General features: G+C 38.3%; 5 protein-coding genes across 5 annotated transcripts; 4 read left to right on the top strand and 1 right to left on the bottom strand.

The window, feature by feature from the left end:
* Positions 1-169: 169 nt before the first annotated feature.
* CBG23141 lies at positions 170-2259 on the top strand (the record flags this gene model as incomplete). Its single annotated transcript, XM_002636425.1, has 7 exons — positions 170-229; positions 275-350; positions 396-850; positions 901-1032; positions 1076-1647; positions 1695-1770; positions 2167-2259. 7 exons carry the CDS (start codon positions 170-172, stop codon positions 2257-2259), a joined length of 1464 nt encoding a protein of 487 aa, XP_002636471.1.
* A 6897-nt stretch (positions 2260-9156) lies between these two features.
* CBG23143 lies at positions 9157-11913 on the top strand (the record flags this gene model as incomplete). Its single annotated transcript, XM_002636426.1, has 7 exons — positions 9157-9331; positions 9380-9801; positions 9848-9908; positions 10432-10868; positions 10915-11334; positions 11583-11764; positions 11814-11913. The coding sequence occupies 7 exons, from the start codon at positions 9157-9159 to the stop codon at positions 11911-11913; spliced, it is 1797 nt and encodes a 598-aa protein (XP_002636472.1).
* A 345-nt stretch (positions 11914-12258) lies between these two features.
* CBG23144 lies at positions 12259-13465 on the bottom strand (the record flags this gene model as incomplete). Its single annotated transcript, XM_002636427.1, has 4 exons — positions 12259-12767; positions 12815-13103; positions 13146-13263; positions 13320-13465. 4 exons carry the CDS (start codon positions 13463-13465, stop codon positions 12259-12261), a joined length of 1062 nt encoding a protein of 353 aa, XP_002636473.1.
* Positions 13466-15827: 2362 nt separating this feature from the next.
* Cbr-ima-1 lies at positions 15828-17596 on the top strand (the record flags this gene model as incomplete). The annotated part of the gene is made up of 5 exons (XM_002636428.1): positions 15828-15882; positions 15933-16230; positions 16282-17200; positions 17251-17420; positions 17461-17596. 5 exons carry the CDS (start codon positions 15828-15830, stop codon positions 17594-17596), a joined length of 1578 nt encoding a protein of 525 aa, XP_002636474.1.
* Positions 17597-18024: 428 nt separating this feature from the next.
* CBG23146 lies at positions 18025-23584 on the top strand (the record flags this gene model as incomplete). The annotated part of the gene is made up of 12 exons (XM_002636429.1): positions 18025-18207; positions 18253-18703; positions 18748-19257; positions 19309-19505; positions 19551-19940; positions 19987-20420; positions 20503-20575; positions 20967-21176; positions 21221-22388; positions 22434-22633; positions 22705-22967; positions 23011-23584. The coding sequence occupies 12 exons, from the start codon at positions 18025-18027 to the stop codon at positions 23582-23584; spliced, it is 4653 nt and encodes a 1550-aa protein (XP_002636475.1).
* Positions 23585-23667: the final 83 nt, after the last annotated feature.

Raw genomic sequence — 23667 nt, 5'->3', positions numbered from 1 at the left:
TATTTAAAGGAACATTCTCAGGGAAGAATGGGTATCGACACAACATAGCCGCTAAGGATTTATTGTAGGGTTTTTCTCAAAACGGTTTTCTTCTCAATTGAAAGAAAAAAAACCGTTTGTTTTTAAAGTCGGCACTTTTACGTCTGTAACGACGAGCTATTGGGCAAATATGGAAAAAATCAACTCGGAAAGACCGAGTATCATTGATGAAGAATCTTCTTCACCCTCGGTAAAGAAATTCTCAGATTATGATTTTCAAACAATTTTCTTTCAGGCAGAAACATCACCGCAAACCTCAATCATGTTTTCAGCAGTAAACAATAAGACGGATGAAAAACGATATGTGATCGGTAAATTCGGATAGAAAAAATATATTAACTGATTAAGTTCTTCAGAAGGCATTAAAAATCTCATGGCTCTCTCAAGACGTGCCAAGCTGAATGAACGAGAGAATGAGTTTCTTCGCAGTGAAAACCAAGCACTCAGAGAAGAAAATGAGGCATTAATGAAAGAAATTTCTACTAAAACAGTCTCCTCAGAAGATATGATTCTGAACTCCAAAATTGAGGAGCTAGAAATTATTGGAATGCCACCAGACCCTATTGAATCAGAGAAAGAGCGAATACTCCTTCTCAGAGATATTGAAATTCTTCGAGAACGTGTGAAAGAGTTGGAGAATGCTCAAACTGATGTCAACAGAAGCGAGTGTGGAACGCAAGTTGAAGTTCAAGAAGTACTGGCTTCGAATACACTTGAGACGCCAGATATTTATTTTTTGAAGGAAACAGAAGCTATCAAAACATCTGATGTGCCATCCCGAACCGAAGAATCGAATTTTGTTCATGAAAGAGTAAGACATTAGCACTAAAACATAATATTCAAACTATACGGTATATCTAGCCAACTGCCGAGTTCCAAAAGAATAATTTGATGCCACAGATGGAGTCTCGGAAAAAAGAGGTTGCCGCCAGACATGACACATCGAAAGAAGAACAAGAGACTGTAGTTATTTTGATCAAATCTCTAGAAATTGTTAGTAAGTATTTTCACTTCATTCCAATGTTAGTCATTTTAGGAACAAGAAAAGTATCAGTATGCATTGGAAGTCATTCGAACACTGGAAGAAGAAGCTCTGGAAATCAAAAAACTTCGAAAACAAGTCGAGAATCTCAAAAAAGAGAAGACCAGCAATCCGGATGATACACGTCTTCGAAACGAAATCGGCACGCTAATCAAGAACATGGAAGAGTTTTCCGAGGGAAGACGATTCGAAGATCTTCCTGAATCATTCAGATTTGAACCTCCTCCTTACTACTACAGTTCGGATACCTTTTCTAGAACCGTCGATATTTTGAAGACAATTCTGAAAGGTGGACGATTCCCGAACAATATGATAAACGATTTCTGGCGCTCGCTGATTCGACGTGCCGAGCAGATTGAACACGTTATCAGAGACAAGACAGAAAATGCCAAAAAACTCGCAGGAGATGAGATCATCCGTCTGAATGATATTCATGCGAAGGAGAAGAATACTTTCCGCGTCAATCTGCAACTCACCGAGAAACGGCTATCCTATGCTATTCAAGAACTAGAGGAATACAAAAAAACGGCAAATAGTTCGGTTCAGAGTGAGCCCGATTCCCTAAAGTGGAAAATAATTTCAGTTTATTATGGAATTTACTTATTAATTTCAGAACTACAGCATCCACAAATCAAAGCACAGTGATCGATCAAACAAGACTTGAAAAGTTGCCGAAATCATCTCCAATGGTAGGCATAAACTTACATACAAAAATCCGTATTTGAAAGTTCACTTCAAAAGAAAGGCCTCTCTTTTAAATTTATCGTTAAAATTTGAAAAATTCCGTGCGTTTTCAGTGAAAAATAGTCCGGAAATTTCACTATTTCACAGAATTTTTTTGAAACACTCTTTTTGCACAAAAATTTTCCTCAATTTCAGTCAATTGATTTTCATGAATTTTGAAAGTGGATTCACCGAATTTTTCTGGCAGTAAGAAAAAAAATACCCGGAAAAATAGAAGTGCCCCTCTAATTGATAGAACAGCCCTTCGAAGGTACTTTCGAACAATAGAAATGTGGACCCTTCTATTAGGGTTCAACACTGCAGCAAATAAACAATTTCAAGTTCTAATTAATCTTTTCTAGGCTGGCTTCATCCAAAATAACCCAAGTGTTCCGGTGGATAAAGGATGGGTGATGAACAGGTTCATCAGAGGACCAAAGAATACTCCTCATTAACTGTTATTTTTTGCATGATCTCGATTATTGAACTCAATTGTAATATTTTGATTTTTCCCACAATGAATAGTTATAAAATAAACATATTTGAATTTAATCTCACATTAGAGATGCACGAACAGTGAATTTCATTTTTTAAATAGAGGAGGAATCGAGAAAAAGGGGGAAGAAAACAGAACTTAAAATTTGTGATTACGGTGGTTTTCGTTCCGGGAACTGTTGACCAGGTCCACAAGCTTTTTTCTTCCACATTTTTTTTTCATACAAGCATGCTTCTCGGTTCGATTTTAACATACCTAATCTCCGTTCGTGCTCACCGGCTCCCTACCGTGTGAGCACTTGAAATCATACGGAGCCACGAATTGAGAGATGATAAGATGAGAAGAGATGTAGAGATATGTTAACAAAGAGGAAGCAAGTCATCCCGCAACACACCCCATCACTTTTTATATTTCAAAAGTTTAGGTGTTCTTCGCACTGAAAAATCATTCCTTTTTTGTTCTGTTTCATTTTTTAATATCCTTTTATCTTTTAATATTCATCCATCACTTTCCACTCCTTTTCTTCTTTTCGTAGGCAAGTTTTTTTGATGAAAACTTTTTCGATTTTTTTTTGTTGCGCACGAAAATCTATATCAAACGAAACGTCTGCTGATTCGGAAAGAAAGTTCAAAGGATAGACAATTTTTCATGAGAAATCAGTAAAATAAAACAAAGCATATAATTTCTAGGTTACCGTATTCGTTTTACTAGAAGACCATCCTATTTTTTTACACTTTGAGCTCCATTATCTCATTTTATATAAAAGATATCACAAACTTGTCAACTTTTATCGGTTAACAGATTTTTGATATCTTTCACAGGAACCGAGATTACTGAACTCAAAGTGGACGTATTTATGGGGTAGGCTTCAATTAGAGGAATTACGGTAGACTCAAGGATGATCGGAATGGTCTTTTCGGAATTTTTCGGATTCTCGAAAATTCTAATTTTGAAATTTTCGGAATATTCCGATTTTGAAAATTTCGGAATTTTTTTAAAATTCGCAGTTAAAGTAGGAGTTTAATTTTGACATCACAAAAACCCCAAAAACTGGTGAAAATTGAAAGAAAGATTTCGAAAAAAAATCAAAAGTGAAAAATGGTTGGAGTTTTCAAAATTTTCAGAATTTCGAATTCCATTTCGAACATTTCTGGGTGGACTGATCTTCCTATAATAATTCAAAGCCCAAAACTTCAGCCTAAAAATCCTAATTATGACAGAACTCCTTTGAATTGGCTTTCTTGAAATCCTCTGTTTTAAAACTACATTGGTTTATTGAACGATATAAAATGATACAATAGAGGGGCTTTTATACTGGTTACATGATGAAGAATTTAATAAAAGAAAGTGATTGTGGGGGATGTGATGCACATTCTCCGGTGAATCACCACCAGAAGAGTGCGATTTAGCAGATCCTCCATCCGAATTTACCATCCTTCTTTATCCCTTTTTTGTCACATAGCTTCTCAATCTCACCGATTCTATCGAACACCCATAAAATCTACATCATCATCAGCAACATCATCATTCAATGGATATTATCCTCTTCTCCTAAATCATCAACTCCATATTTGTAATGTACTCGTCGTCGTTTCCCCTCTCCCAAAAGTGCATATCAAAAAGTTGGTGTTTTGCGTTGGCATTGTATAAATAGTTTGTGTTGCTTTTGATGGCATCCAAAAAATACAAGTTTTTTCGTATCCCTATCCCCCTTATGTCATATATGCCAACACTTGGATTATGATAAGAAAACAGTTTATTGTATATCAGTCAAGTATGAGGAACGTTTGTCCTTCTCTTCTTCTCCTTATAATATCTGTTTTGTTTCCAACAAGTTTCTATGGACGGAAAAAAAAGGATGTTGAATAAGGCAGAGGACAGTTTTCTCTTTAGGGAGAGAGACCCACCCTTCTCCGCACTTTTTTCGTGTTTCCTTGAGGAGATGATGGACAGATTTATCATATCAGTTGACACTTTTTTTTTCATTTGATTTTTTATTTTCTCGAACTTGTAAAGTTTTGATATTGATCTCTTTTATCAGTACATATGTATTCTTCACAAATAAGTTGCAACCCATATTTTTATATACCGTACAGTGCGTTGCAGGTTCTTACGTCTTCCCACGTTTAGGGACGTAACTTGAGAGCTGTTAGAGATATCGGCTTAATTATATTAAAATCGGATTCGGGACCACTAATTATATCTAGTAGACAAATTCTATAATGAAACCTTGAAAACTACCCGAGTTATCTGGAAGAGTCTGAAAATATGCCTTTTGCAACCGTTGCAAGTTTATACGTCCACTCCAAAGATCAGTAGATCACAACCTCCAGCGAAGACGGAGGTGTTCAATTTTGATTTTTCCTTCTTGGAAACGGGCTTGGAAAAGAGAAAGATGAAATGGAAAATGTAAAAAAAGGATTTATTGAAAAAAATTTCAAATGTAGATATTCCTGAACATATCAACAAAAATTATGAAAAATGGCAAGTTTCAAAAGTGTACTGATTAGCCAGACTTTCGTCTGTTGATCCCTTTCGCCACGTAGAGGCTCAGTACATGAAAGGGAAAATGGGTTTTCACTGGGGGAAAACACCAACACAAAACCCCTGTCTCCGAGGAGACAGTTTTCTAATTTTCAATAGTTCTTTTTCTCTCCTAAAAAGATATACGGTCGCTATTTATTGTTTTTGTTCATTTTGTTTCTTTTTTCTTTGATTGAGTCTTTTGCAAAAGGGGGACGTTCAGTGAAATTGAATTCACCTAGCCATGAACCACCAAACATGGCGACCCTTAGGGTCTTTTATAACTTTTTTCGCATCCGACCAATCGAAAGAAAAAAGCAAGTGTAACAATAAACAGCTTACGCAGGGAGCTTCATGGCAGTCAAAAAGTGCTAGTGAAAATTATCAAACTAATTCAAAAAGTGGGATTTCCCAAAGGAATGTTTTTTTTCAATACGTGGAATTTTTTCCACGTGGACAGAGGTAGAGGGCGTGACCTAAAATTGATTGATTTAAAGGTTAATTGCGTAAAGTGTGAAAAGTTCTAAAAACTCGAAAATTGAATGTAGATTTACGTAACCCATTAAAAACAGTGAAAAACTAAGGGCGAACGAGTAAGAACTGGGTTGAATCGCGCCGAAGGCGCACCATCTGTTGTTTTATTTATTGGGCAATTATCTCGGTTCCTATACTCGAAATTTGGCAACTAATAAAATAAAAATAACGGTGATACTTTTATCAGATACTTTTTTGGAATGAAAAACATTCATGCTAAGGTTATTTTGGTAGATCATGCTGAACTTTAACACCTTCCCCCAGTTGGATCCGATGCACTTTTGAAAGAAGTTGAGACAACGTACTTTTTGATCGTCGGTAGGTGTCGGAGCTGGGACCATGATTGCTCTTTTGATGCCTGGATCATCTTTGAGACACCTCTAACCCGTCCACTTGATGACTTCAAGTTTCAGTTCCTGCTTGATACCATTACACGACTTCAAAAAGTTTGAAACGACAGTACTGGTAGAAGGTTGGGATCTTCAGGGCAGGATTTGAGCTGATCCTGTTTTTTTTTTGTTTTTCGGATGAGAAAATAGTTGATATGACAATGTGAATGATTTCGTTGCTTTCTGATAGCTTATTGGTCCATCCAGCTACTCCAACTGCCTGGATTGAAGCTTTTCCAGCATCAGTCGGCAAAAGATCCCATGACATGATACAAACTCAAATAAAGAGAATGAAAACGAACTTTTAATAGCGATTTTAGTTGTTCAGAATCAAAATTGAACACCTCCGTCTTCGCTGAAAGTTGTGATCTACTGATATATGGAGTGGACGTAAAAGCTTGTAACGGTTGCAAAAGGCATACTGCAAAAGACTCTTCCAGATAACTCGTGTAGTTTTTAAGGTTTCATTACAGAATTTGTCTACTAGATATAATTTGTTGTCTCAAATCCGATTTTCAAAAAATTAGGCCGATACCTCTAACAGATCTCAAGTTATGACCCTAAACATGGGTGGACAACGTACTGTATTCCTTCTAATAGAAGTCCACCCAAGCAGTCAACTTTGAGCTAAATCATTTCGATTCCTGTGACGATATCGAAAACTTATCAACTGATAATATTTTTTTGACATTATGTAAAAAATTTATTAGTCAGCAAATTTTTGAGATCTTTCACAGGAATTGAGGTAATTGAGCTCAAAGTAGACGTCTTGGGTTGGCTTCTATTAGAGGTAGTACGGTAGGCATTTCGCGTTTCATTTCCTGGGGATCTGAGTAAGATTACTGTACTTTTGGAGAGACATTTCATCATCGAATTAGATATTCCTCTGTTTCAGCATTGGTTTCTTTTCTTTTTTTAGACTAGACTATTTGAAATCCTTTCAGATTCTCAAAACATTCTGAAAATCCCAAACTTTGGGGCCCAAAGTGTTATCTTCTCTCCGTTTCTCATTTAAATTTGTTTCAAAAAGTTTCGAAGGTATCAGCTTCTTTGTATGTGTGTCCTCAATGGACAATGGAAAGTATCTGGGAAATTGGAACATGTATGGTCGATTGTGTAATAGGATTATTGCGTCCTGCAGCGCGACGGATCTCTCTTTCTCCTTCTGTGTTTTGCCTGTCTCGGGAATCCCGAAACATCAAATTCATCACGCTTCGTTGATACATTTGAACCGCTTTTGTGGCGGCTTATTCTGATTTCGATTCGTCTCTTCCTTGGTAGAAGTCTTCTACTAGAAGATGATCAAGACCTTCTTAGTGCTTCTGAAGTAAAGTGTCATAATGGGCAAAGCTGTTATCGTTTGCTTTATTTACCGTAAACACTAATAGAAGCCCACCTTATACTTGCACTTTGAGCGAATATTTCTCGGCTCTTTTTTTCGGAGAACCCGGGCCCTGGAATACCCGGCCCGGCCCGGTCAGGCCCCCGGACCGGGCCCTGATTTTGCAGGTATGTAATAAACATTCTGTGAGTTGACCATTTTTTGATATCTGTAACGAGAACCGAGATATATAGGCTCAAAGTACAAGCATAAAGAATCTTTTTAAAACTAAAAGATCCAATTGAAATTGAACTTCGGAACTAAGTTTCTCAAAAGAATCGTACTTTACCCTGCACCTAATCTGCTTAGCCCACCTATCTGCAAGATTATCAACCCTTTCTCCTTATCAACTGATACGTGTGATTTCACTTAGAAAAAAAACGCAGAAAAAACATGAACACCTTCAGATTAAAAGATTGTTTTGAGTTATCAGTCAATCAAACTGATGCGTTGAATGTCCTTTGTCCGAACAATTTCAATAAAAGGGAAATGATAACACAACAATGAATGAGCCATTTTGTCTAGTTTTCCAAAACTTCTTCGGTTTATAAACTTGATATACTTTACGATATATTACTGTAGCGTTATTTGTTATACTGTAACAACTCCCTTTTCTGGTACGCTCTGATACTTGCGAAATTTGGAACCCATATTATCAAGTTGACAATATAAACTACAGAAAAAGTTCAAAAGATATCCCACGCAACATTCCAATCCGTTTATTCGATACCATAAATCAACAGCTTCTCCGTTTTCATATCTTCTCCTATCCTTCTCAATTCAGCAACTTCTTCTCCTTAGATTCAGCACACGGAACACCTTCTCTTTTGTCTTCTCCGAATATTTATCACTGTCTCTTTTCCTTCTTCTTCTTGTCCACCTGCTGCTTTCCTTACTCAAGGTCGTGTCCGCTCTCCCTTACTTTCCGAATATATTCATTTGCATGAACATATCTTTTTCCTTCGTATCATTATACAATCTAGTGTTGTTTCTTTAGTTCTTAGCCAATAATTGAGGTCCGTTTTCCGAGAAAAGTGTACTAGTGAAACGGAAAAGTCTCAATCATCCCGTTTTCCATTCACTATAGTTCAGTTCAGTTTTAATATGTTCTCTTCATTTCATAACCACCACAAAAAGTGCTATCAGTTCTCACCTATTTACTAGAATGCTCTGAAGCTCCATTACTCATACAGAAACATTCTCTAGTCTGGTTTGAATGTGGTCATTTCTGAAACTTCCAGATGTGATCACTACATGTCGTTGGCTAGAAACTCCTCAACTATTTAAAAGAAAACTGGTTCATTGTAAAATGCCCTTTTGATAACGATTGTTTATCAATCACTTATGCAATCTGTCCAATTTCAATTTGACCTATCACCTCGTTCCGAAACTTTCTCCTCCGGTAGTTTATCATTTGTCTCCTCGAATTCCAAAATTTCTAAATTTGGTCTGATAAGCTTTCCGGATACTGTACTATTTTCTAGAGAAGTTTTCGAATTCCTCTTTAAAATACCGTTAAAACCTGTTATAGAAGGGCCACTAACTTTTAAGTTTGAGCCAATTTATCTCGGTTCTTGTTAAAGATAGAAAAAAGTCGTGAACTGATAAATTACTTATCATAATATCACAAACATTTTATTTGTTGACATATTTTTGATATCTTGCACAGGAGCCGACATAAATCAGCTCAAACTCGACAGTGAGGGGGGCCTTCTATTACAGGTTTTACTGGTAATATTTATTCCGTTGCCAAGCCAGTTTCAATTAGAAAATGCAACCTTTGACATTTTCTCGATTGTCACCTTTTATTTTATTTTTACCGCGAAGCTCTCTCTTTTTCTCAATGTATGTTTTCCACCACTTTGAAGATTTAGGCGCAGATAATATCTCGAAAGTCGTCGAAAAGAAACCGCCGAACCGCAACCCCAGACAACCACACAATCCTATTTCTCTTCGTTTTTCAACTTTTCTTCATCTCCTCTCTTTCCCCTATTTTTGTGTATTATTCAGATCAATTCCACATAACATCATGGGTAGTCTACCTATTCTTCTGCTGCTCCTATTCCTTGTTCAAACTGCTCTAGCTGATGACACATGTCTCAGTCGGGGACAACTCTTCGGAGTCATATTTGGATCTGTGGCTGCTGCATTTCTGATTTCTGCTGCACTTGCTATGATTCTATATGTTTGGTACAGACGTTCTAGTAAGCAGTGTAAAATCCTAAGAAAATATTCACAGTGAGAATATTCAGGCACATTGAGAGAAACAGATGAAAAGTCAGCTTATGCAAACGATGCATGTGACGTGGAAGACAAAGGATGTGATGCTCCGAAATCTATAAATAAGGACAAAATGACAATGATCGATTCATTCAAATTGAAAAGGAAAATGGAAGACACTGGAACTCAAAAAGCATATTCCATGGAGTTTTTGAATGAGGTCGAGGGGAAAGTAGGCGTCCAGCTACGCGGAGAAGACATCGGTGGACTTGGATTCAATATTCAAGGAAATATGAATGAGGGAATATTTGTCAAAGAGATCATTTCAAAGGGTATTGCTGAACAGTGCGGGAACATTTTGGTTGGAGATAAAATCAAGTCATTGACCATTAACTTTGAGAACATGGTATATGAAGATGCGGTGACTTTACTCAGTTATTCATCTCCGTACAAAGTAGGTTAAATGTGAAAAAACTGAATACTGTAAGTTTGTATTCCAGGTAAAGCTGGAACTTGAAAGAAAACTTTCCGAAAATGCGTCTACCAGTGATAGTGATGATGGTAAGATAACCTTACCGTAAACGCTGCAGATAGAAGCCCGCCCAAAACGTCAACTTCAAGCTCAATCATCTCGATTACTGTGAAAGATAAAAAAAAAGTGGTCAACTGGTAAAATATTGGTGATATTATGATACATAGTTCATCAGTTGACAGATTTTTTATATTTTTCACAGAAATCGAGATACCGTAAAACCTCTAATAGAACGACACCCGGATCGTCCACTTTGAGCCTATATATCTCATTTTCTGTGAAAGATATCAAAAAGTGGCTAACTAGTAAAATGTTGCTGATATCCTGATAAAGTAAAATGTTGCTGATATCCTGATGTTGCTGATATCCTGATAAACATTTTACTAGTTAACCACTTTTTGATATCTTTCAAAAGAAATGAGATATATAGGCTCAAAGTGGACGATCCGGGTGTCGTTCTATTAGAGGTTTTACGGTAATTAAGCTCAAAGTTGACTGCTCGGGCGAGCTTCTATTAAAGGAAGTACGGTAGCACATTTCACATATTTTCAGAAAAGGAAATGAGATATCATCCACTATTCCGCAGTAACACACTGACTCATGTTCATTTCAATCCACTCGGCACAATTTCCACTCCAACTTCTGTTGCCACAACTCCTCAAAGATGTACTTCAACTGACTCAAAACAAAAGCATGCTCTTCCCGCAAAGAAGGAAATGGTCGAACCTGATTCGACAACTTGTGCTGATGACAGTAGCCAGGCACGTGATGCGGATAACAGTCGAATGGATAGCAGTGATTATGGTAGCGATGGAGTATCCGATTGTAGGGAAAGTACTGCAAGTGATGGAACCCAGAAAACATTGAGTGATAGAATTGAAATCACTGATATCATTTTCGATAAGGTCAAATCACCAACTCCACCGATTGCAAGAAAGTTGGAACAGTGTACCGAGTTACCGCCAAAACCAAGAAAGATGATATCCAGGGTAAGACTATTTTGAGCTTGATGACTTGATTGAAAGCTTTTTTCAGTCCCCATCACCAATTCACAAACCACCACCGTCTCCAAAAGTGAACAGAGCCACCAGTCCGAAGAAATCGCAACAAGTGGAAGACTCAACTCAAACTGCAAAGCTTTCTGCTGAAACCAAACCGACTCAAACTGAAACCGCGAAAGCTCCTATCCCACCTCCAATCAGTTCGATTCCAGTTCGAAAAGAGATGGAGACCCAAACAAAAACACCTTCTCCAGTACAAACAGTTGTGGAGAGAGTTGTAGAGATGCCTCCTGCAGAAATAAAAGAAGAAGAACCACCAAAAGGTCCAGAGATCACTGAAGCACGGATTTCGAGAATTCCAAAACGAGCAGACAGCATAAAGACTCCAGTTTTAGAGAGAAAACTGCCAGCACTACCAAAAAGTGTAACGCAAAGAAGTCATAGTGCAGATAAGGTAAGATCTCACTACTTATACTCGCCCTGTGAGCTCAATTATCTCAATTTCTATAAGAGATATCAAAAATGTGTCAACTGATAAGATGTTTAGCATAATACTACTAACATTTTATCAGCTGACACATTTTTGATACCTCTCATAGAAATTGAGATTATTAAGATCAAAGCGGAGTATAGAGTGGCCTTATATAAGAGGGATTACGGTAGCCGAGACTTTCTGATTTAAACGTTTTATAATGGTTTCAGAATGATAATGTTTGGAGTCGGTTATATCAGGAAAAGAAAGGTCAGCTGAGAAAGACACGGGATGTGTCATCGCCTCCAACTGCTCATACTTCTGGAATTCCAACGCCTTCAAGATCCATTAGCATATCTGGTCCTTCTCCAGTTGCTGCAGTTGTGAAGCCAGTGAGCACAGAAAATGAAAAGTGAGAATCTCAGTGTTTTATCCCATTTTTCAATTGTCCATACTTGCAGATACGGTACATTAACACGCGACAAGCGTGATCGTTTGATGGCGAACGACGCGGAATTGGAAAGGCAGCGGGAAGAGTTGAAGAAATTGGGCATTTTATGAAGGAAATCATCTCATCTTTCAAAATAATTGTTTTTTTCACTTTTTTGGGTATTTCTTCAGACATATTATCGCAATGTTGTTCTATTTATTCAATCTTCCCTCCCACTTCTTCTTCCAATTCCCGATCATAGACACAAGTGCACTTACTCTTGCCTTTCGTCAAGTTGTACAGTTTTTACTTATTACTTCTCACGAAAAATATAGATTTAAAGCTTGAAATCGTAATACAAAACCGTAAATTTTTATGACAGTAGGGCTGAAACCGTAAAGCGTTTGACATGAAAGCGTAAGATATGTAAGCATTAGTTTAAATTTTAGTCTAGGTACAAAAAAAGAAATGAGTAGTTATGCGAGACAGTAGTCAAGATGTCCATGAAGAAATCTTTCCTCCACTTCTATATTGCAAGATGGGCAGATAACAATATCATCAGTCAGTACAAATGAGGCCTCCAAAGCGTCGTCTTCTTCATTAAAATGTTGATCGTCATCACTATCGTCAAGAGTAATGACTTCTGGAGTTGAACGAGGAGGTGAAATAAAGTTCACAGGTGGAAGAAGACGACTGACTCCAGTACTTCCTCCAAGCCGAACTCCTCCAGTAGTATTAGTCACTAGTGATGAAGATGTAGATGTCCCTCCAAGTTTTTGTCCGGACCCTTTGAATAACGAGCTAGGACAGCTTTTCGGCGGAGTTTTATTCGGCGAGGGGTTTGATGAAAAATCATTTCTCTTGAAATAATCATCGATAGTATTTTTCGGAGGAGTTACACTTTTCTTCGAAGCTGGTCCAACATCCTTCTTACTTGATTTTTTCTCTCCGAAACCTTCTGGTTCCTTCACTTTCAAGAAGCTGCCTGCAATAATTCAATTTAGAGAATAAAGTTTCGTAGTTCTCAACTACCTCCACAATTCTGTTGATGTTGACTCCACCATCTATCGTTTGGTCCTGGAGTTCTATTACATGTTCTTTTTACATAACCAAAAAATGGTCTTCTGTCTCTGCATGGTCCAGAGCATCGCCACCAGTGTTTCTTATAAAGTCGGACCTCGTCATGGAAGCTGTGATAAATAGTGATATTTGTTCCTCCTGCTTGATTGATGCGATGCATATGGGACTGGAAATGAGGTCCGTGTCCATCACGATCTCGATTACGCTCTTTGACAAATAAGAATGCGTGGATCATCTCGTGCTGAAAAAATCTCGTAGTTAGGAAAATTTTCATATGCAATACCAGCAGCGTTTCAACGAGGTCTTTTCTTGGTCTCAAGCTGAGAAGAGGTTTACTGAGTCGAATTGAACAGAGTCCTCCTCTTCCTCCACGCACTTCGTATGAACAGATTCCAGCGCACCTTAAAGACTCTATTGTCTGTTTCGAACTTCAGCAGACTATGCTTGCTAGACCTACGTGTACATTCGAGGGCTCCATTTTACTTCACAGCAGGCCAATGCTCCGCCAAAAAATCGGTTGTCGAACTGAATGAACAAGGCGTGAATATCAGGGCAGGGATCAATAAGTTCATAGGAAGGATCAACGAGAGAGCCATGATGCATGATATTTAGGTGACGACACTTCACGTCTGTTCGAAAAGTAGCGTAATATTGTCGGGATTAAAAACTGTCAGCTACCATGTATGCAGAAATGAGGCCACGCCCCTTGCAACCGCCGCATGGTTTTCGCACGCTTCTGAGATTCTCGTATTTTATGGGGTTATTCATGACATAAAAATGTATTTTTTGGAATTTTTAAACACAAAAAATTAATGCATGCATGCGAAAAAATGTATTTTTTTGTATTTAAAAAACAAATCATGCATAACCCCATTAAAGTTTCTGTCCTATTTTTTTTTTTGATAAAAAGGTAATCCAAGAACGTTTTCAAATACAATTATATCGGAATTTTCATTGAAAAATAGCACAAAAACTCTAAAACACGAGAATCTCACAAAGGAAGGTTTTTTAGACAACGGTTGAGAATTTGCTCAAAATTTGTACAAAGGTACTTTCGAACATGCTGAATCCGAATCCAAAAAAATTTTTAGCCCGTTCTCAAAAGGAGCCGAAATATGGCCTCTGAAAGTTCTTTTAGTACTAAATTTTGGCCAAAAACATGCATTTTTCGAGGTTAAAAATTAGTTTTTCAGGATTTGCTTGAGTGCGAAACTCATTTTTGGACATTTTTCTATCTTCTAAAGTAACTTTTAAACATTTTCAAAAAAAAATTTTTTTGAGAAATTTTGAAAAAAATCACCATGGGGTCACACTTTGAAAATGATTTTTTGAAAAGTGCGAAAAAACGTTCCAATTATTCAGAAACGATAAAAATAGCATTCTGACAAATTTTTTCAGCCCAATGTTGTCTTTGGGCTCAAAAAATCTCCAAAATCTGATTGTTGTTAGAACTGACAGTTCCTAATTTCTGAAATATCGCTTGAACTTAACTGAAACCTATAGAAGTAGGTTCGAATATTGTATGTGATCGATTTGACAGTACTCCACCTCAAAAAGAGCAAAATTGAGCAACTTGCAGAGACTGAAATTTTCGTTTTTAACGATAGGATGTAAGAACCGGTCGAAAAGACCATTATCTGTTTTTTCCTCAAACTCTCATGAAATTTTTTTTCTTTGAAAACTTTTGAAATTAATCAAAAAGTGTCATATAGTGCCTAGGGGGGCAAATTTGGAATCAAGGATTAGTTTCAAAAAATGCAAAAAAAGTATTACCACAGTGGGGGTCGAACCAGCATAGTCAATCCTAATGAGTCACCCTCTTACCACAACACCACACAACCGATATTTTCCTCTCACGCGGAATTAGTAGAGGAGGGAAGGGGAAGCCGAAATCCCCAGCTCACCGAAATCGGCCCAAATTTTCAGACAAAGTTTTCCGGCCTGGGAGTGAGAACGGGCTAAAAATTGTTTCGTCATCGTATAGAGCATGTCTTAAACTATAAGTGTGCAAATTTTGAGCGAATTCTCAACCGTTGTCTAAAAAACCTTCCCTTGTGAGATTCTCGTGTTTTAGAGTTTTTGTGCTATTTTTCAATAAAAATTCCGATATAATTGTATTTGAAAACGTTCTTGAATTACCTTTTTATCAAAAAAAAAATAGGACAGAAACTTTAATGGGGTTATGCATGATTTGTTTTTTAAATACAAAAAAATACATTTTTTCGCATGCATGCATTAATTTTTTGTGTTTAAAAATTCCAAAAAATACATTTTTATGTCATGAATAACCCCATAATATACGAGAATCTCAGAAGCGTGCGGAAATCCATGCGGCGGTTGGAAGGGGCGTGGCCTCATTTCTGCATACACGGTAGCTGACAGTTGTTTAATTCCGACAATATATCATCTGCAAACGAATATTCTAGAACACAATCAAGAATAAATTCATAAAATTAGGTTTCAGCTTAAAAATCAAGAAAAACTGTGCACATAAGCTTTCAATTCATATATTTTTAAGCTTTTGAGGTCAAATACAGTTGAATTTCATAAGGATTTTTCAATTTACAGAACTTTTTCGTTTTTTAACAAGCAAATTTAATAAAAAGATTAATGGGCGGAGTTTCGTAAAACCACAAGCAGCGCCGCGCGCAGTTTTTGCAATCGCCTCGCATGCCTTCCCGAAACAGATATTTTTCTGCAAGGAAACCGTGAAACAGAACAACAGAAAAAATTCGCTCGTTTTCTATTGTTTTCAGTTTTCTCAGCCATTACATGACCCTATTAGCCTTTGTATTATTAGGCTACTTTATGCATCAGCCGTCTTAATAGTTCTTCACCCATCACGTGATGAACGCATCCTCCGTTTTCGAAGTGTCTTTCTTTGTTTGTTTCTCTCTCCCTGTCCGTCTTTCTCTCGATTTTCTTGAAGTAACGTTTTTGGAATTCACTTAATTTTTTTTGCAGAATGGATGATCACCGACCTAACCATGTAGGGCGATCAAAAATGTATAAAACGAATGGTAAGTGCACTCTGATTCTTGAGTTATGTCATTCAAGAAATCTATTACAGCTCGCGATCAGAACGAGATGCGCCGGAAGCGGAGAGAAGACGAAGTTCAAATTAGAAAATGTCGCAGAGAGGAACGGTTCGAAAGGAATCGGAAAATGACTACAGAAAGATCTTTGAGTCAAGACGAAAATTCCGAAATTCTCAAAAAAGTAGTTGATGGCTTGCACAGTATGAATGACGAAGTGATTTCTGAATCACTGACGAGGTTGCATGACAATGTCAAATATAATGGATGGACGGTACAAGCTCTTGCCAAAGGTCAGATTCTAAACAAAATATCAGACGTTTATTGCAATCGGTAAGAAAGCTCCAGTCATCTGAGACGTTCTTTCAATCTCACTTTTTTCAGGATGATTTCAAATGCAACTCGTCAGCTTATTGCTGAAATTTTTTCTATAACCAGCAATCTTGGCATTCAAGCAAATGAAGCATTCAACCCAGACGAAAAAGTTATTCAAGCTCTTGTTACCAACATTTCCCAATTTTCCAATGACGAGGATGTTTTGTGTGACACTTTTCAGTCAATAGCCTGCTTCATCATTCGTAGCTTAATCTATCGAAACCTGGCTCTGGACAATGCTATTGTTCCAGAACTGTTGTTAATCAGCACACAACCAATGAGCGTTCTTCTTCATCGCTCACTGATGTGGCTGGTGTCATTATTCTGCGAAAAACTGGATAAGTATAGTCCGGATGTAGAGGAAGTTGCACCGCTTCTTGAGATCATTACCAGCGGAATAACTTCGACCGACGCGATGGTTCAGACAGACGCTGCATCAGCTTGCGCATCTCTGGCAGAATGGTCACCGATTTATGAGCACATGCAGGAACAAAAACTATGCTCCATACTTGTCGCAAATCTCAGCAATGATAAGGGAAATGCTAGACCAAAAGTAAAATGTGCTATTAGCTACATTATTCAAGCTACTGGATATTTTACTGAGGAAATGATAGAAGCTGGTCTTCTGAGTGTTCTCAAAGGATTCGTCAATGTCAGTTATATGTCACAGGAAGTCTGCTTTATCATCTCAAATATTTGCGTCGAAGGAGAGCATACCATTGATAAACTGATCGAGTCCGGAGTTTTGAAAGAAGTCGCTCGAGTAATGGACGCAGCTGAATACCGCGCTCGCAAAGAAGCTGCATTTGTCATTTGTCACTGCTGTGCTTCGTCTAATCGCCGACATCTTGAGTATGTCATTGAGCTAGGAATGCTCACAGCATTCACCGATCTCCTTACATGTATGGATGTTTCTTTAGTATCATACGTAAGTTTCTGAGAACTACTATACGCTGTAAATTATCAAAATATGTTCAGATTCTTGATGCTATCACATCACTACTTCAATTTGGTGAACTCTATAATCAAAATAACACTAACCCAGTAGCTGAGAAACTCGAGGAAATTGGATGTCGAGAAAAGCTAGAATTTCTAGTGGAGAGCCAATGTTTCGAAATTCATGCTAAAGCATTCACGATACTCGAGAGGTATTAGTCATCCCACATAATCGAAAAAAACATATTTTAGATTCTACGGTGATGACGAAGAGATTGCAGCGGCCGAAGAGATTACAGATTATCAGCCTCGCAGCACAATCGATAGCACAATCGAGATGCTTATCCGCAATTCCGCAACCACAACATCCCAGCCCTTTACATTTTGAACTTTCGTTGTATAACTTTCCCGTTAGTTTATTTTCTCGGTTTTCATTTCAGGCATAGTCATTTTTCGTACAATGCGAACCACACGGTTCAATCTAACCGCTTTTTACTGCCTTTCACCCTGTTTAACGACTCTATTTTTATTTTTCTCATAGTCAGTTTTGATATTCAAATTTTAAATGTAAATGAGTTCCTCATCAACCTTCGCTATTCTTGTCAGCTGCAGTGGTCATTAAATGTGCTATTATTATCATCTTTTTAGAAATTTTGTTGTAGTCATACTATTCCAAAAAATGAAGTCATAGAAACTGTTGAACGTTTGGACTGCTTCTGATGGTTTTCTTTCTTGGTTCATCCTTCACCTAACCATATCACTCTTTTCTAAAAACTCTTGCATGGTTTACTCTTGTTTTTCAGATTCTAGTCCATAATGAGCACGGGTAGCCCGGGTGAAACCAAACGGGAACGGTTTGTGATGTTCGAAGCATTTACGCTTGGCTCTATATTCGTCATCGCAGCAGTAGGGATAGGAGTTGGTGCATATCTTCACGTCACTGTTCACAGCCATAATTCCTGCTCAATGACGTTCATGTACAGAAAACTTCAGTTTTTGGTACGTACTTCCTATAGTTGACTTTGGAACTGACTATTTTTTCAGGATATTCCTGTACCAGATAATGAAGTCAGTCATTATAGTCTTTCCGTTTACAATGAAGGGTATCGTTGGTGGAATCGGAGCACGATCGACATCAATCAGATTCCAGTTCTATTCATCCCTGGTAGTCAAGGATCTGCAAAACAAGTCCGATCGATCGCATCCGTGATGCAGAATAAGACTGAAATGAGACAATCGGTGTTTTCGTTTCGATTCTTTGCTGTTGATTTCGACGAGGAGAAGACTTTCATGAATGGGCACACTGTCAATCGTCAATTGGATTATGTTATGAAAGCTATTCGAAAAATACAATCATTAATGCGCGTGAAGAGAAGGATCGTGCTTATAGGACATTCATATGGAGGAATGGTCGCTCTTCTCACAACTGTTCATCCAGATTTTCATGATGATATCGAACTAGTGATTGTGAAAGGAGCTCCTATCACCAAAACACGTAAGTTTTATTTTTCTTTCTGTGTTTCAAGATAGATTTTACAGCAATTCTCAATGATTGGACTACACTTCGACTCAATAAGTTACTCACCACGAAATGGGATCTACTTCAAGCATCTGATCTGAAGCACGTTGGAGTAGTGGCTTACACAGGAGGGCTTCGTGACTTTCAAATACCTGATGAGTGGTCGATAATGCGAAATGTTACACATCGTCCGATTTGGGCAGTCGGTGGGGTTTCCGATCTCGGTGCGGATCATTTGGCGATTTTATGGTGTAACGAGTTTGTTAGGCACGTCTCTCGCGTTTTGTATTTTTACGGAGAGCATTTCAACAAATGGACTGGCCGTAGAGTGGTTCAAACTTTCTATAAGGATGAAATGGATTCGAATATCAAGCAGGCTAAACTAGTCCGTCATATTGATGAAATCCCAACAAAAGAAATTCAAATTGGAAAGCAGTACGAGAAACTTCATATCCCAGAAGAGCAATTCGTTCTTCTCCTCAAACCTGAAAGATTCCAAGTCTTTTCAGTCAGAGTCAATGCGACGTGTGGTAAGTTTTTGAAGTGATTCAGATGGATAATCAATTCATAAAACTTTACAGTTAACTCTATGATTACTGTACGTCACCATGAGTCAATGATGCACTTCGAAAACGCAACTGACGGAGTCGTTCAAACATGGATATATCGCGCAGCTGACAAAGAAAAAGTTCGCTTTCTTCTAAATGTCAACGCGCCATGCCATGTCGACGTTCAAATGACGAACTCTCTCATAATTTATCTTTGGCGATTCTACGAGGTGATACATCTGTGAAAAGTCTTTATCAACCAAAATATTCTTCAGGTAATGTTCTCTCATTTGAATGAAGTTGGTGCTACATTCATAACCACTTCTTGTTTCTTCGCAATCCTACTTCGTGAACCACCATTACGGTCAGCTGGAGTCATTGGTCTCATCAATGTAGCTGCTCTTGGTGCCGTTCTTCACGGTACTTTGGATACATCTGATACTATGGCACTTCCAATGGCTATAGGATACTTTATGGCGCTCGGATACAGATTTCTGTGCTTCCTGGTTGATGTTCTGATTCTTTCCAGACTTCAGTTTTTGAAAGTTGCTCACAAAGCATTTAGAGATGATATGCTTATCAATGGATTATTTTTCATTGGTTCTGCGTTAACAATCACTGCAAGCAACGAGGGAGCAATCTTCTTGATTGTTTGTATGGCATTCGTAAGTCGTTAGTGGGCGAACATTCCGAAATCTTCTGAATTTTCAGCGTCATCATCCAAGGGCCGTTCTTCTCGTGGCACCGGCGCTTGTACCTCACATTCTGAAGCTTGTGGGTGTCCCATTGTTCACAATTGATTCTATAACGGTTCACGGTCTTCAATATCATCCCGCCTTTTACACTTTCTTGATGTATCTATGGGGACTATTCTCAACTCTACACGTTGGAGAAGTAACGATGCGAGTTATGATTTACGGAATTACACCAGCGTTCCTTTATCTCGTCTCGTCGCCACTGGAACTTTATTCAGGATTTGCTCTCCTGATTCTCAGTTGTGCTCGTTTTGTGTCATATTCCACACGAAGGCCGCCAGTCGAAGTGACGTCACCAGTTACAGCTTCAGAAGCTTCAAGATCATACACAGAGCAACTACAACAAGATCAGCGTCAGAAGCAAACCTACAATTTCCGAAACAGGAAGAAGTGACTTCTGATTACAAGTGAATTTTTCGACCTACTTTTCAAAATTGTCCTTACATCACTGCTTCGCTAACGCTTTTTTCAGTTTTATGTGTCTTATATATAGTTTTCGATTCGAGATCGTATCAACTTTCATTGATTTCTTTGCACTCGTACCGGTCTGCATTATATTGCTGTGTTATTGTTTTCCCACAAATTTGTTCGTGTTTCATTATTACTGGTCTTGTGCTGATCATAAAATATGCAAGAAAGAAGATTCGGTATTCATTAGGTTTTTCATGTCAACAATTTTTTTCATAAAATTCGTTTGTTAGCGAATAAGCTCTGAAAGGCACCGTAGTCATCAAAATTTACAATTTTTGCATCTGCATGAGCTCGTGGAACTTTAGACTTACAATTAAATTTTTGATCTATTAGATTTGACTGTCATTACCCGCATCTTTTAATGCCTCTTTGCCTTGCCAAACAATCCCCAAGTTGTTTCCAGGAATCTTTTTTTTTTGTTTTCTCTGGTATTTAACCATCTCAATCAGCTGAATATTTTTTCAGCCATATCGTGTGCTGATGGATGAAAAGGAGAAAGCGCGGGCATTCAAAGAATTCTTCACAAGTAAAACGCGATGGGTCGGTTTTATAGCAATTGTTCTGTATTTGGCAGTTGTTGTATCTACATATCATTTCTCTCCAAAATCATTTATCAAGCATCGAGATAGTTTGAACTGCCAGCCACTGAATTTCACGGATCACATCTCCATGAAGGTCAGTTTCCACAGAGATCACAATTGCGAATGTTTTTATTCCAGCCATTGCTTCGTGGATATGGAAAATTAAAAACATTCGAGTTGATGGAATTCGTTTTACCAGAAGATGCCCATGAGAACGAAGTACCTGTCAGCACAATAGAAAAAAGCATAGAACAAAAGCCAACGGAGCATGAAATGGAGCCTACACTTGACGGAAAAAAGTCTAATAACAAGGAGGCTAACATAACCAGCGAAAACAAAAATACCAATATCACCTCCCACGACGAGAATGTCAAGACCACATCAGTTGCTATAACAGAAAGCAAACACCCGAAGAAGACTCGTACAATTCCAGTCCTTTTCTGGCCTGGTGATAAAGATCACGTGGATCGTCATCTATTTCTTGCTAAGCTAATGCAGAAACGGACAAAGAAGTCCAGTTTCCGATTCCGCTTTTATTCCATGGATTTGCACATGAGTCTGATATGGTATAGCCTTTATACCATAGAAAACCATAATATGTTGATAAGTTATTCGCTGGAGGAGATACAGAAATTACATCCTGATGAAAGGCCTCTACATATGTCACATGGTTTAGGTTCGGTTCATGCGATTCAGACAGTGATGATCGAACGGGAGAGATTCAGAAATAAGTCAAACAATTTTGAAAATGTGCCAGTGGATGACGTTACACCAGGCATGATGATATTCGAATCTTCTCCGTGGCTACTGCCGGGTCACTATGAGAACACTCCGATGTCTAGAATGCGTACACTCATGTTCGCATTTCGCAACGATACGTACAAAACGGGAGCGGTCTCATTTGAAGCAGGCTTCGACGACACAACTGCTGATCCTTCCTGGCTACATAGAAAAAATGCACAACGTATTCCGGTTTGGACGATCGATGATGTACCCGACAATGGTCTAACAGGAAATCGAATGGCTAAATGCGCACCTTACTTGGATACTGTAGCAGATTTTCTCATGTTCTATGGAGAGCGAAGGGATCGAGAAACTGGAAAGTCTGTCGCGGAAACTTTTCATGATGTTTGGGAAAGTAGAAAACGAGGACCTCTTCCGAACGGATGGGAGAAAGACAGACAGAAGGGAGCTGTTACAGTGCAAGTTGGCGAGAAACACAGTATCACGGTAAACGGTGTTCAATGGATTGATGTGGATGTGCAGCGGAACAAATCTATCATTCTCTATATTACGGGACCTTGCCGTAAGGATATATACAAGTCTACAATATCACGAACTATACTTTCAGTTACTGCTGCAACCATCATACGAGGACATAAATTCATTAAGCGAAAAGACGAGTTGATGAATGGAACTGGTTTTGAGTTTGGGATTTACCAGCTCAAGCCATATGAAGATGTGAAATTGCTTCTAGAATCCAGCATAACGTGCAGTATCACTATTGAAACAAATCCCTGGTGGCTGGAATACACGCAAAAGTTCTACTATGTTAGTTTCTCTCTTCCACACTCCGATTGATTCAGTGTTAACAAGTACAAAAGGAGTCATTATCTTTACAGGCACTAGTGTTTGATCCATACCATTTCTGGGTTGGTGCTCAAATCACTTCCACCCTCCTGGCCTTTTTTGAATGCGAAAAAAGATCGTTTCGTTTGGAACATCAATTGTACATCTACGTATTCTTCATTGCTGCTCTTTTTTATCACACATTATACACGTACGGATTTCAACTACCTGGCTTGATTTGTGGAGCTGGTTTCGCACTGTCTATTCATTTCGTGTGCAGCACCTTCGATGACCTAGTCTTGATAAGGTGGACAACGTAAGAGATGTTTCATAATCTCGGCATAAACCAATTGTTTCAGGACTAGTCTTGATGCTTACTATCATAGGAGATCCCATTTTTCTGCATTCTTATGCCTCGCTCTTCTCGCGTCTGTGCTCTCCACCGGACTCAGTACCATGATGGTTCTCGTTCTGTACAGTCTGGAAAACCGAGCATTTTTAGCGATTCCTACGTTGGTAACTCATATTCCAATACTATATCGGATTTGGTACATCCCGTTTGTCATGGAATATGAGCCGAGATTGTGTGGTACATTGCTATTTTCCATATTATGTTATGTGGAGTACATGTTTGGTAACAGTTTTTGGGGAAGGGTTGAAAGAGATCGGTCATTGCTCGGAACACTAGCAAAGCGCCTCAGGCAGTCTCTACCCGAACGATTTTCTCGTCGCGATATTCGGATGTGTCTCTACCCCGTTTTGCTCTTCATTTTGGTAAAAGAACTTACTCTGGAATGGATCTACGGACTCGAGATTTTCCTCGTGGCACTCAATCGGAAATGCCAACGACACACACCAACTCAGCTTCGTCAAAATCCGATCGACTTACAAGAATTGGAAGAAGAATATCTTGAACAAGAAGACGAAGATTAGAAACCCTCATTCACAATTTACAGTCGCTTCAAATTGTTTTAAATTCTGTGTCATATTTATGGCAAATACTCATTAGCTTGATG

This window comes from Caenorhabditis briggsae, assembly GCF_000004555.2.
Source record: "Caenorhabditis briggsae complete genome, chrV, whole genome shotgun sequence".
NCBI classification, from domain to species: Eukaryota; Metazoa; Nematoda; class Chromadorea; order Rhabditida; family Rhabditidae; genus Caenorhabditis; species Caenorhabditis briggsae.
This window is presented reverse-complemented; position numbering and strand designations above follow the sequence as displayed.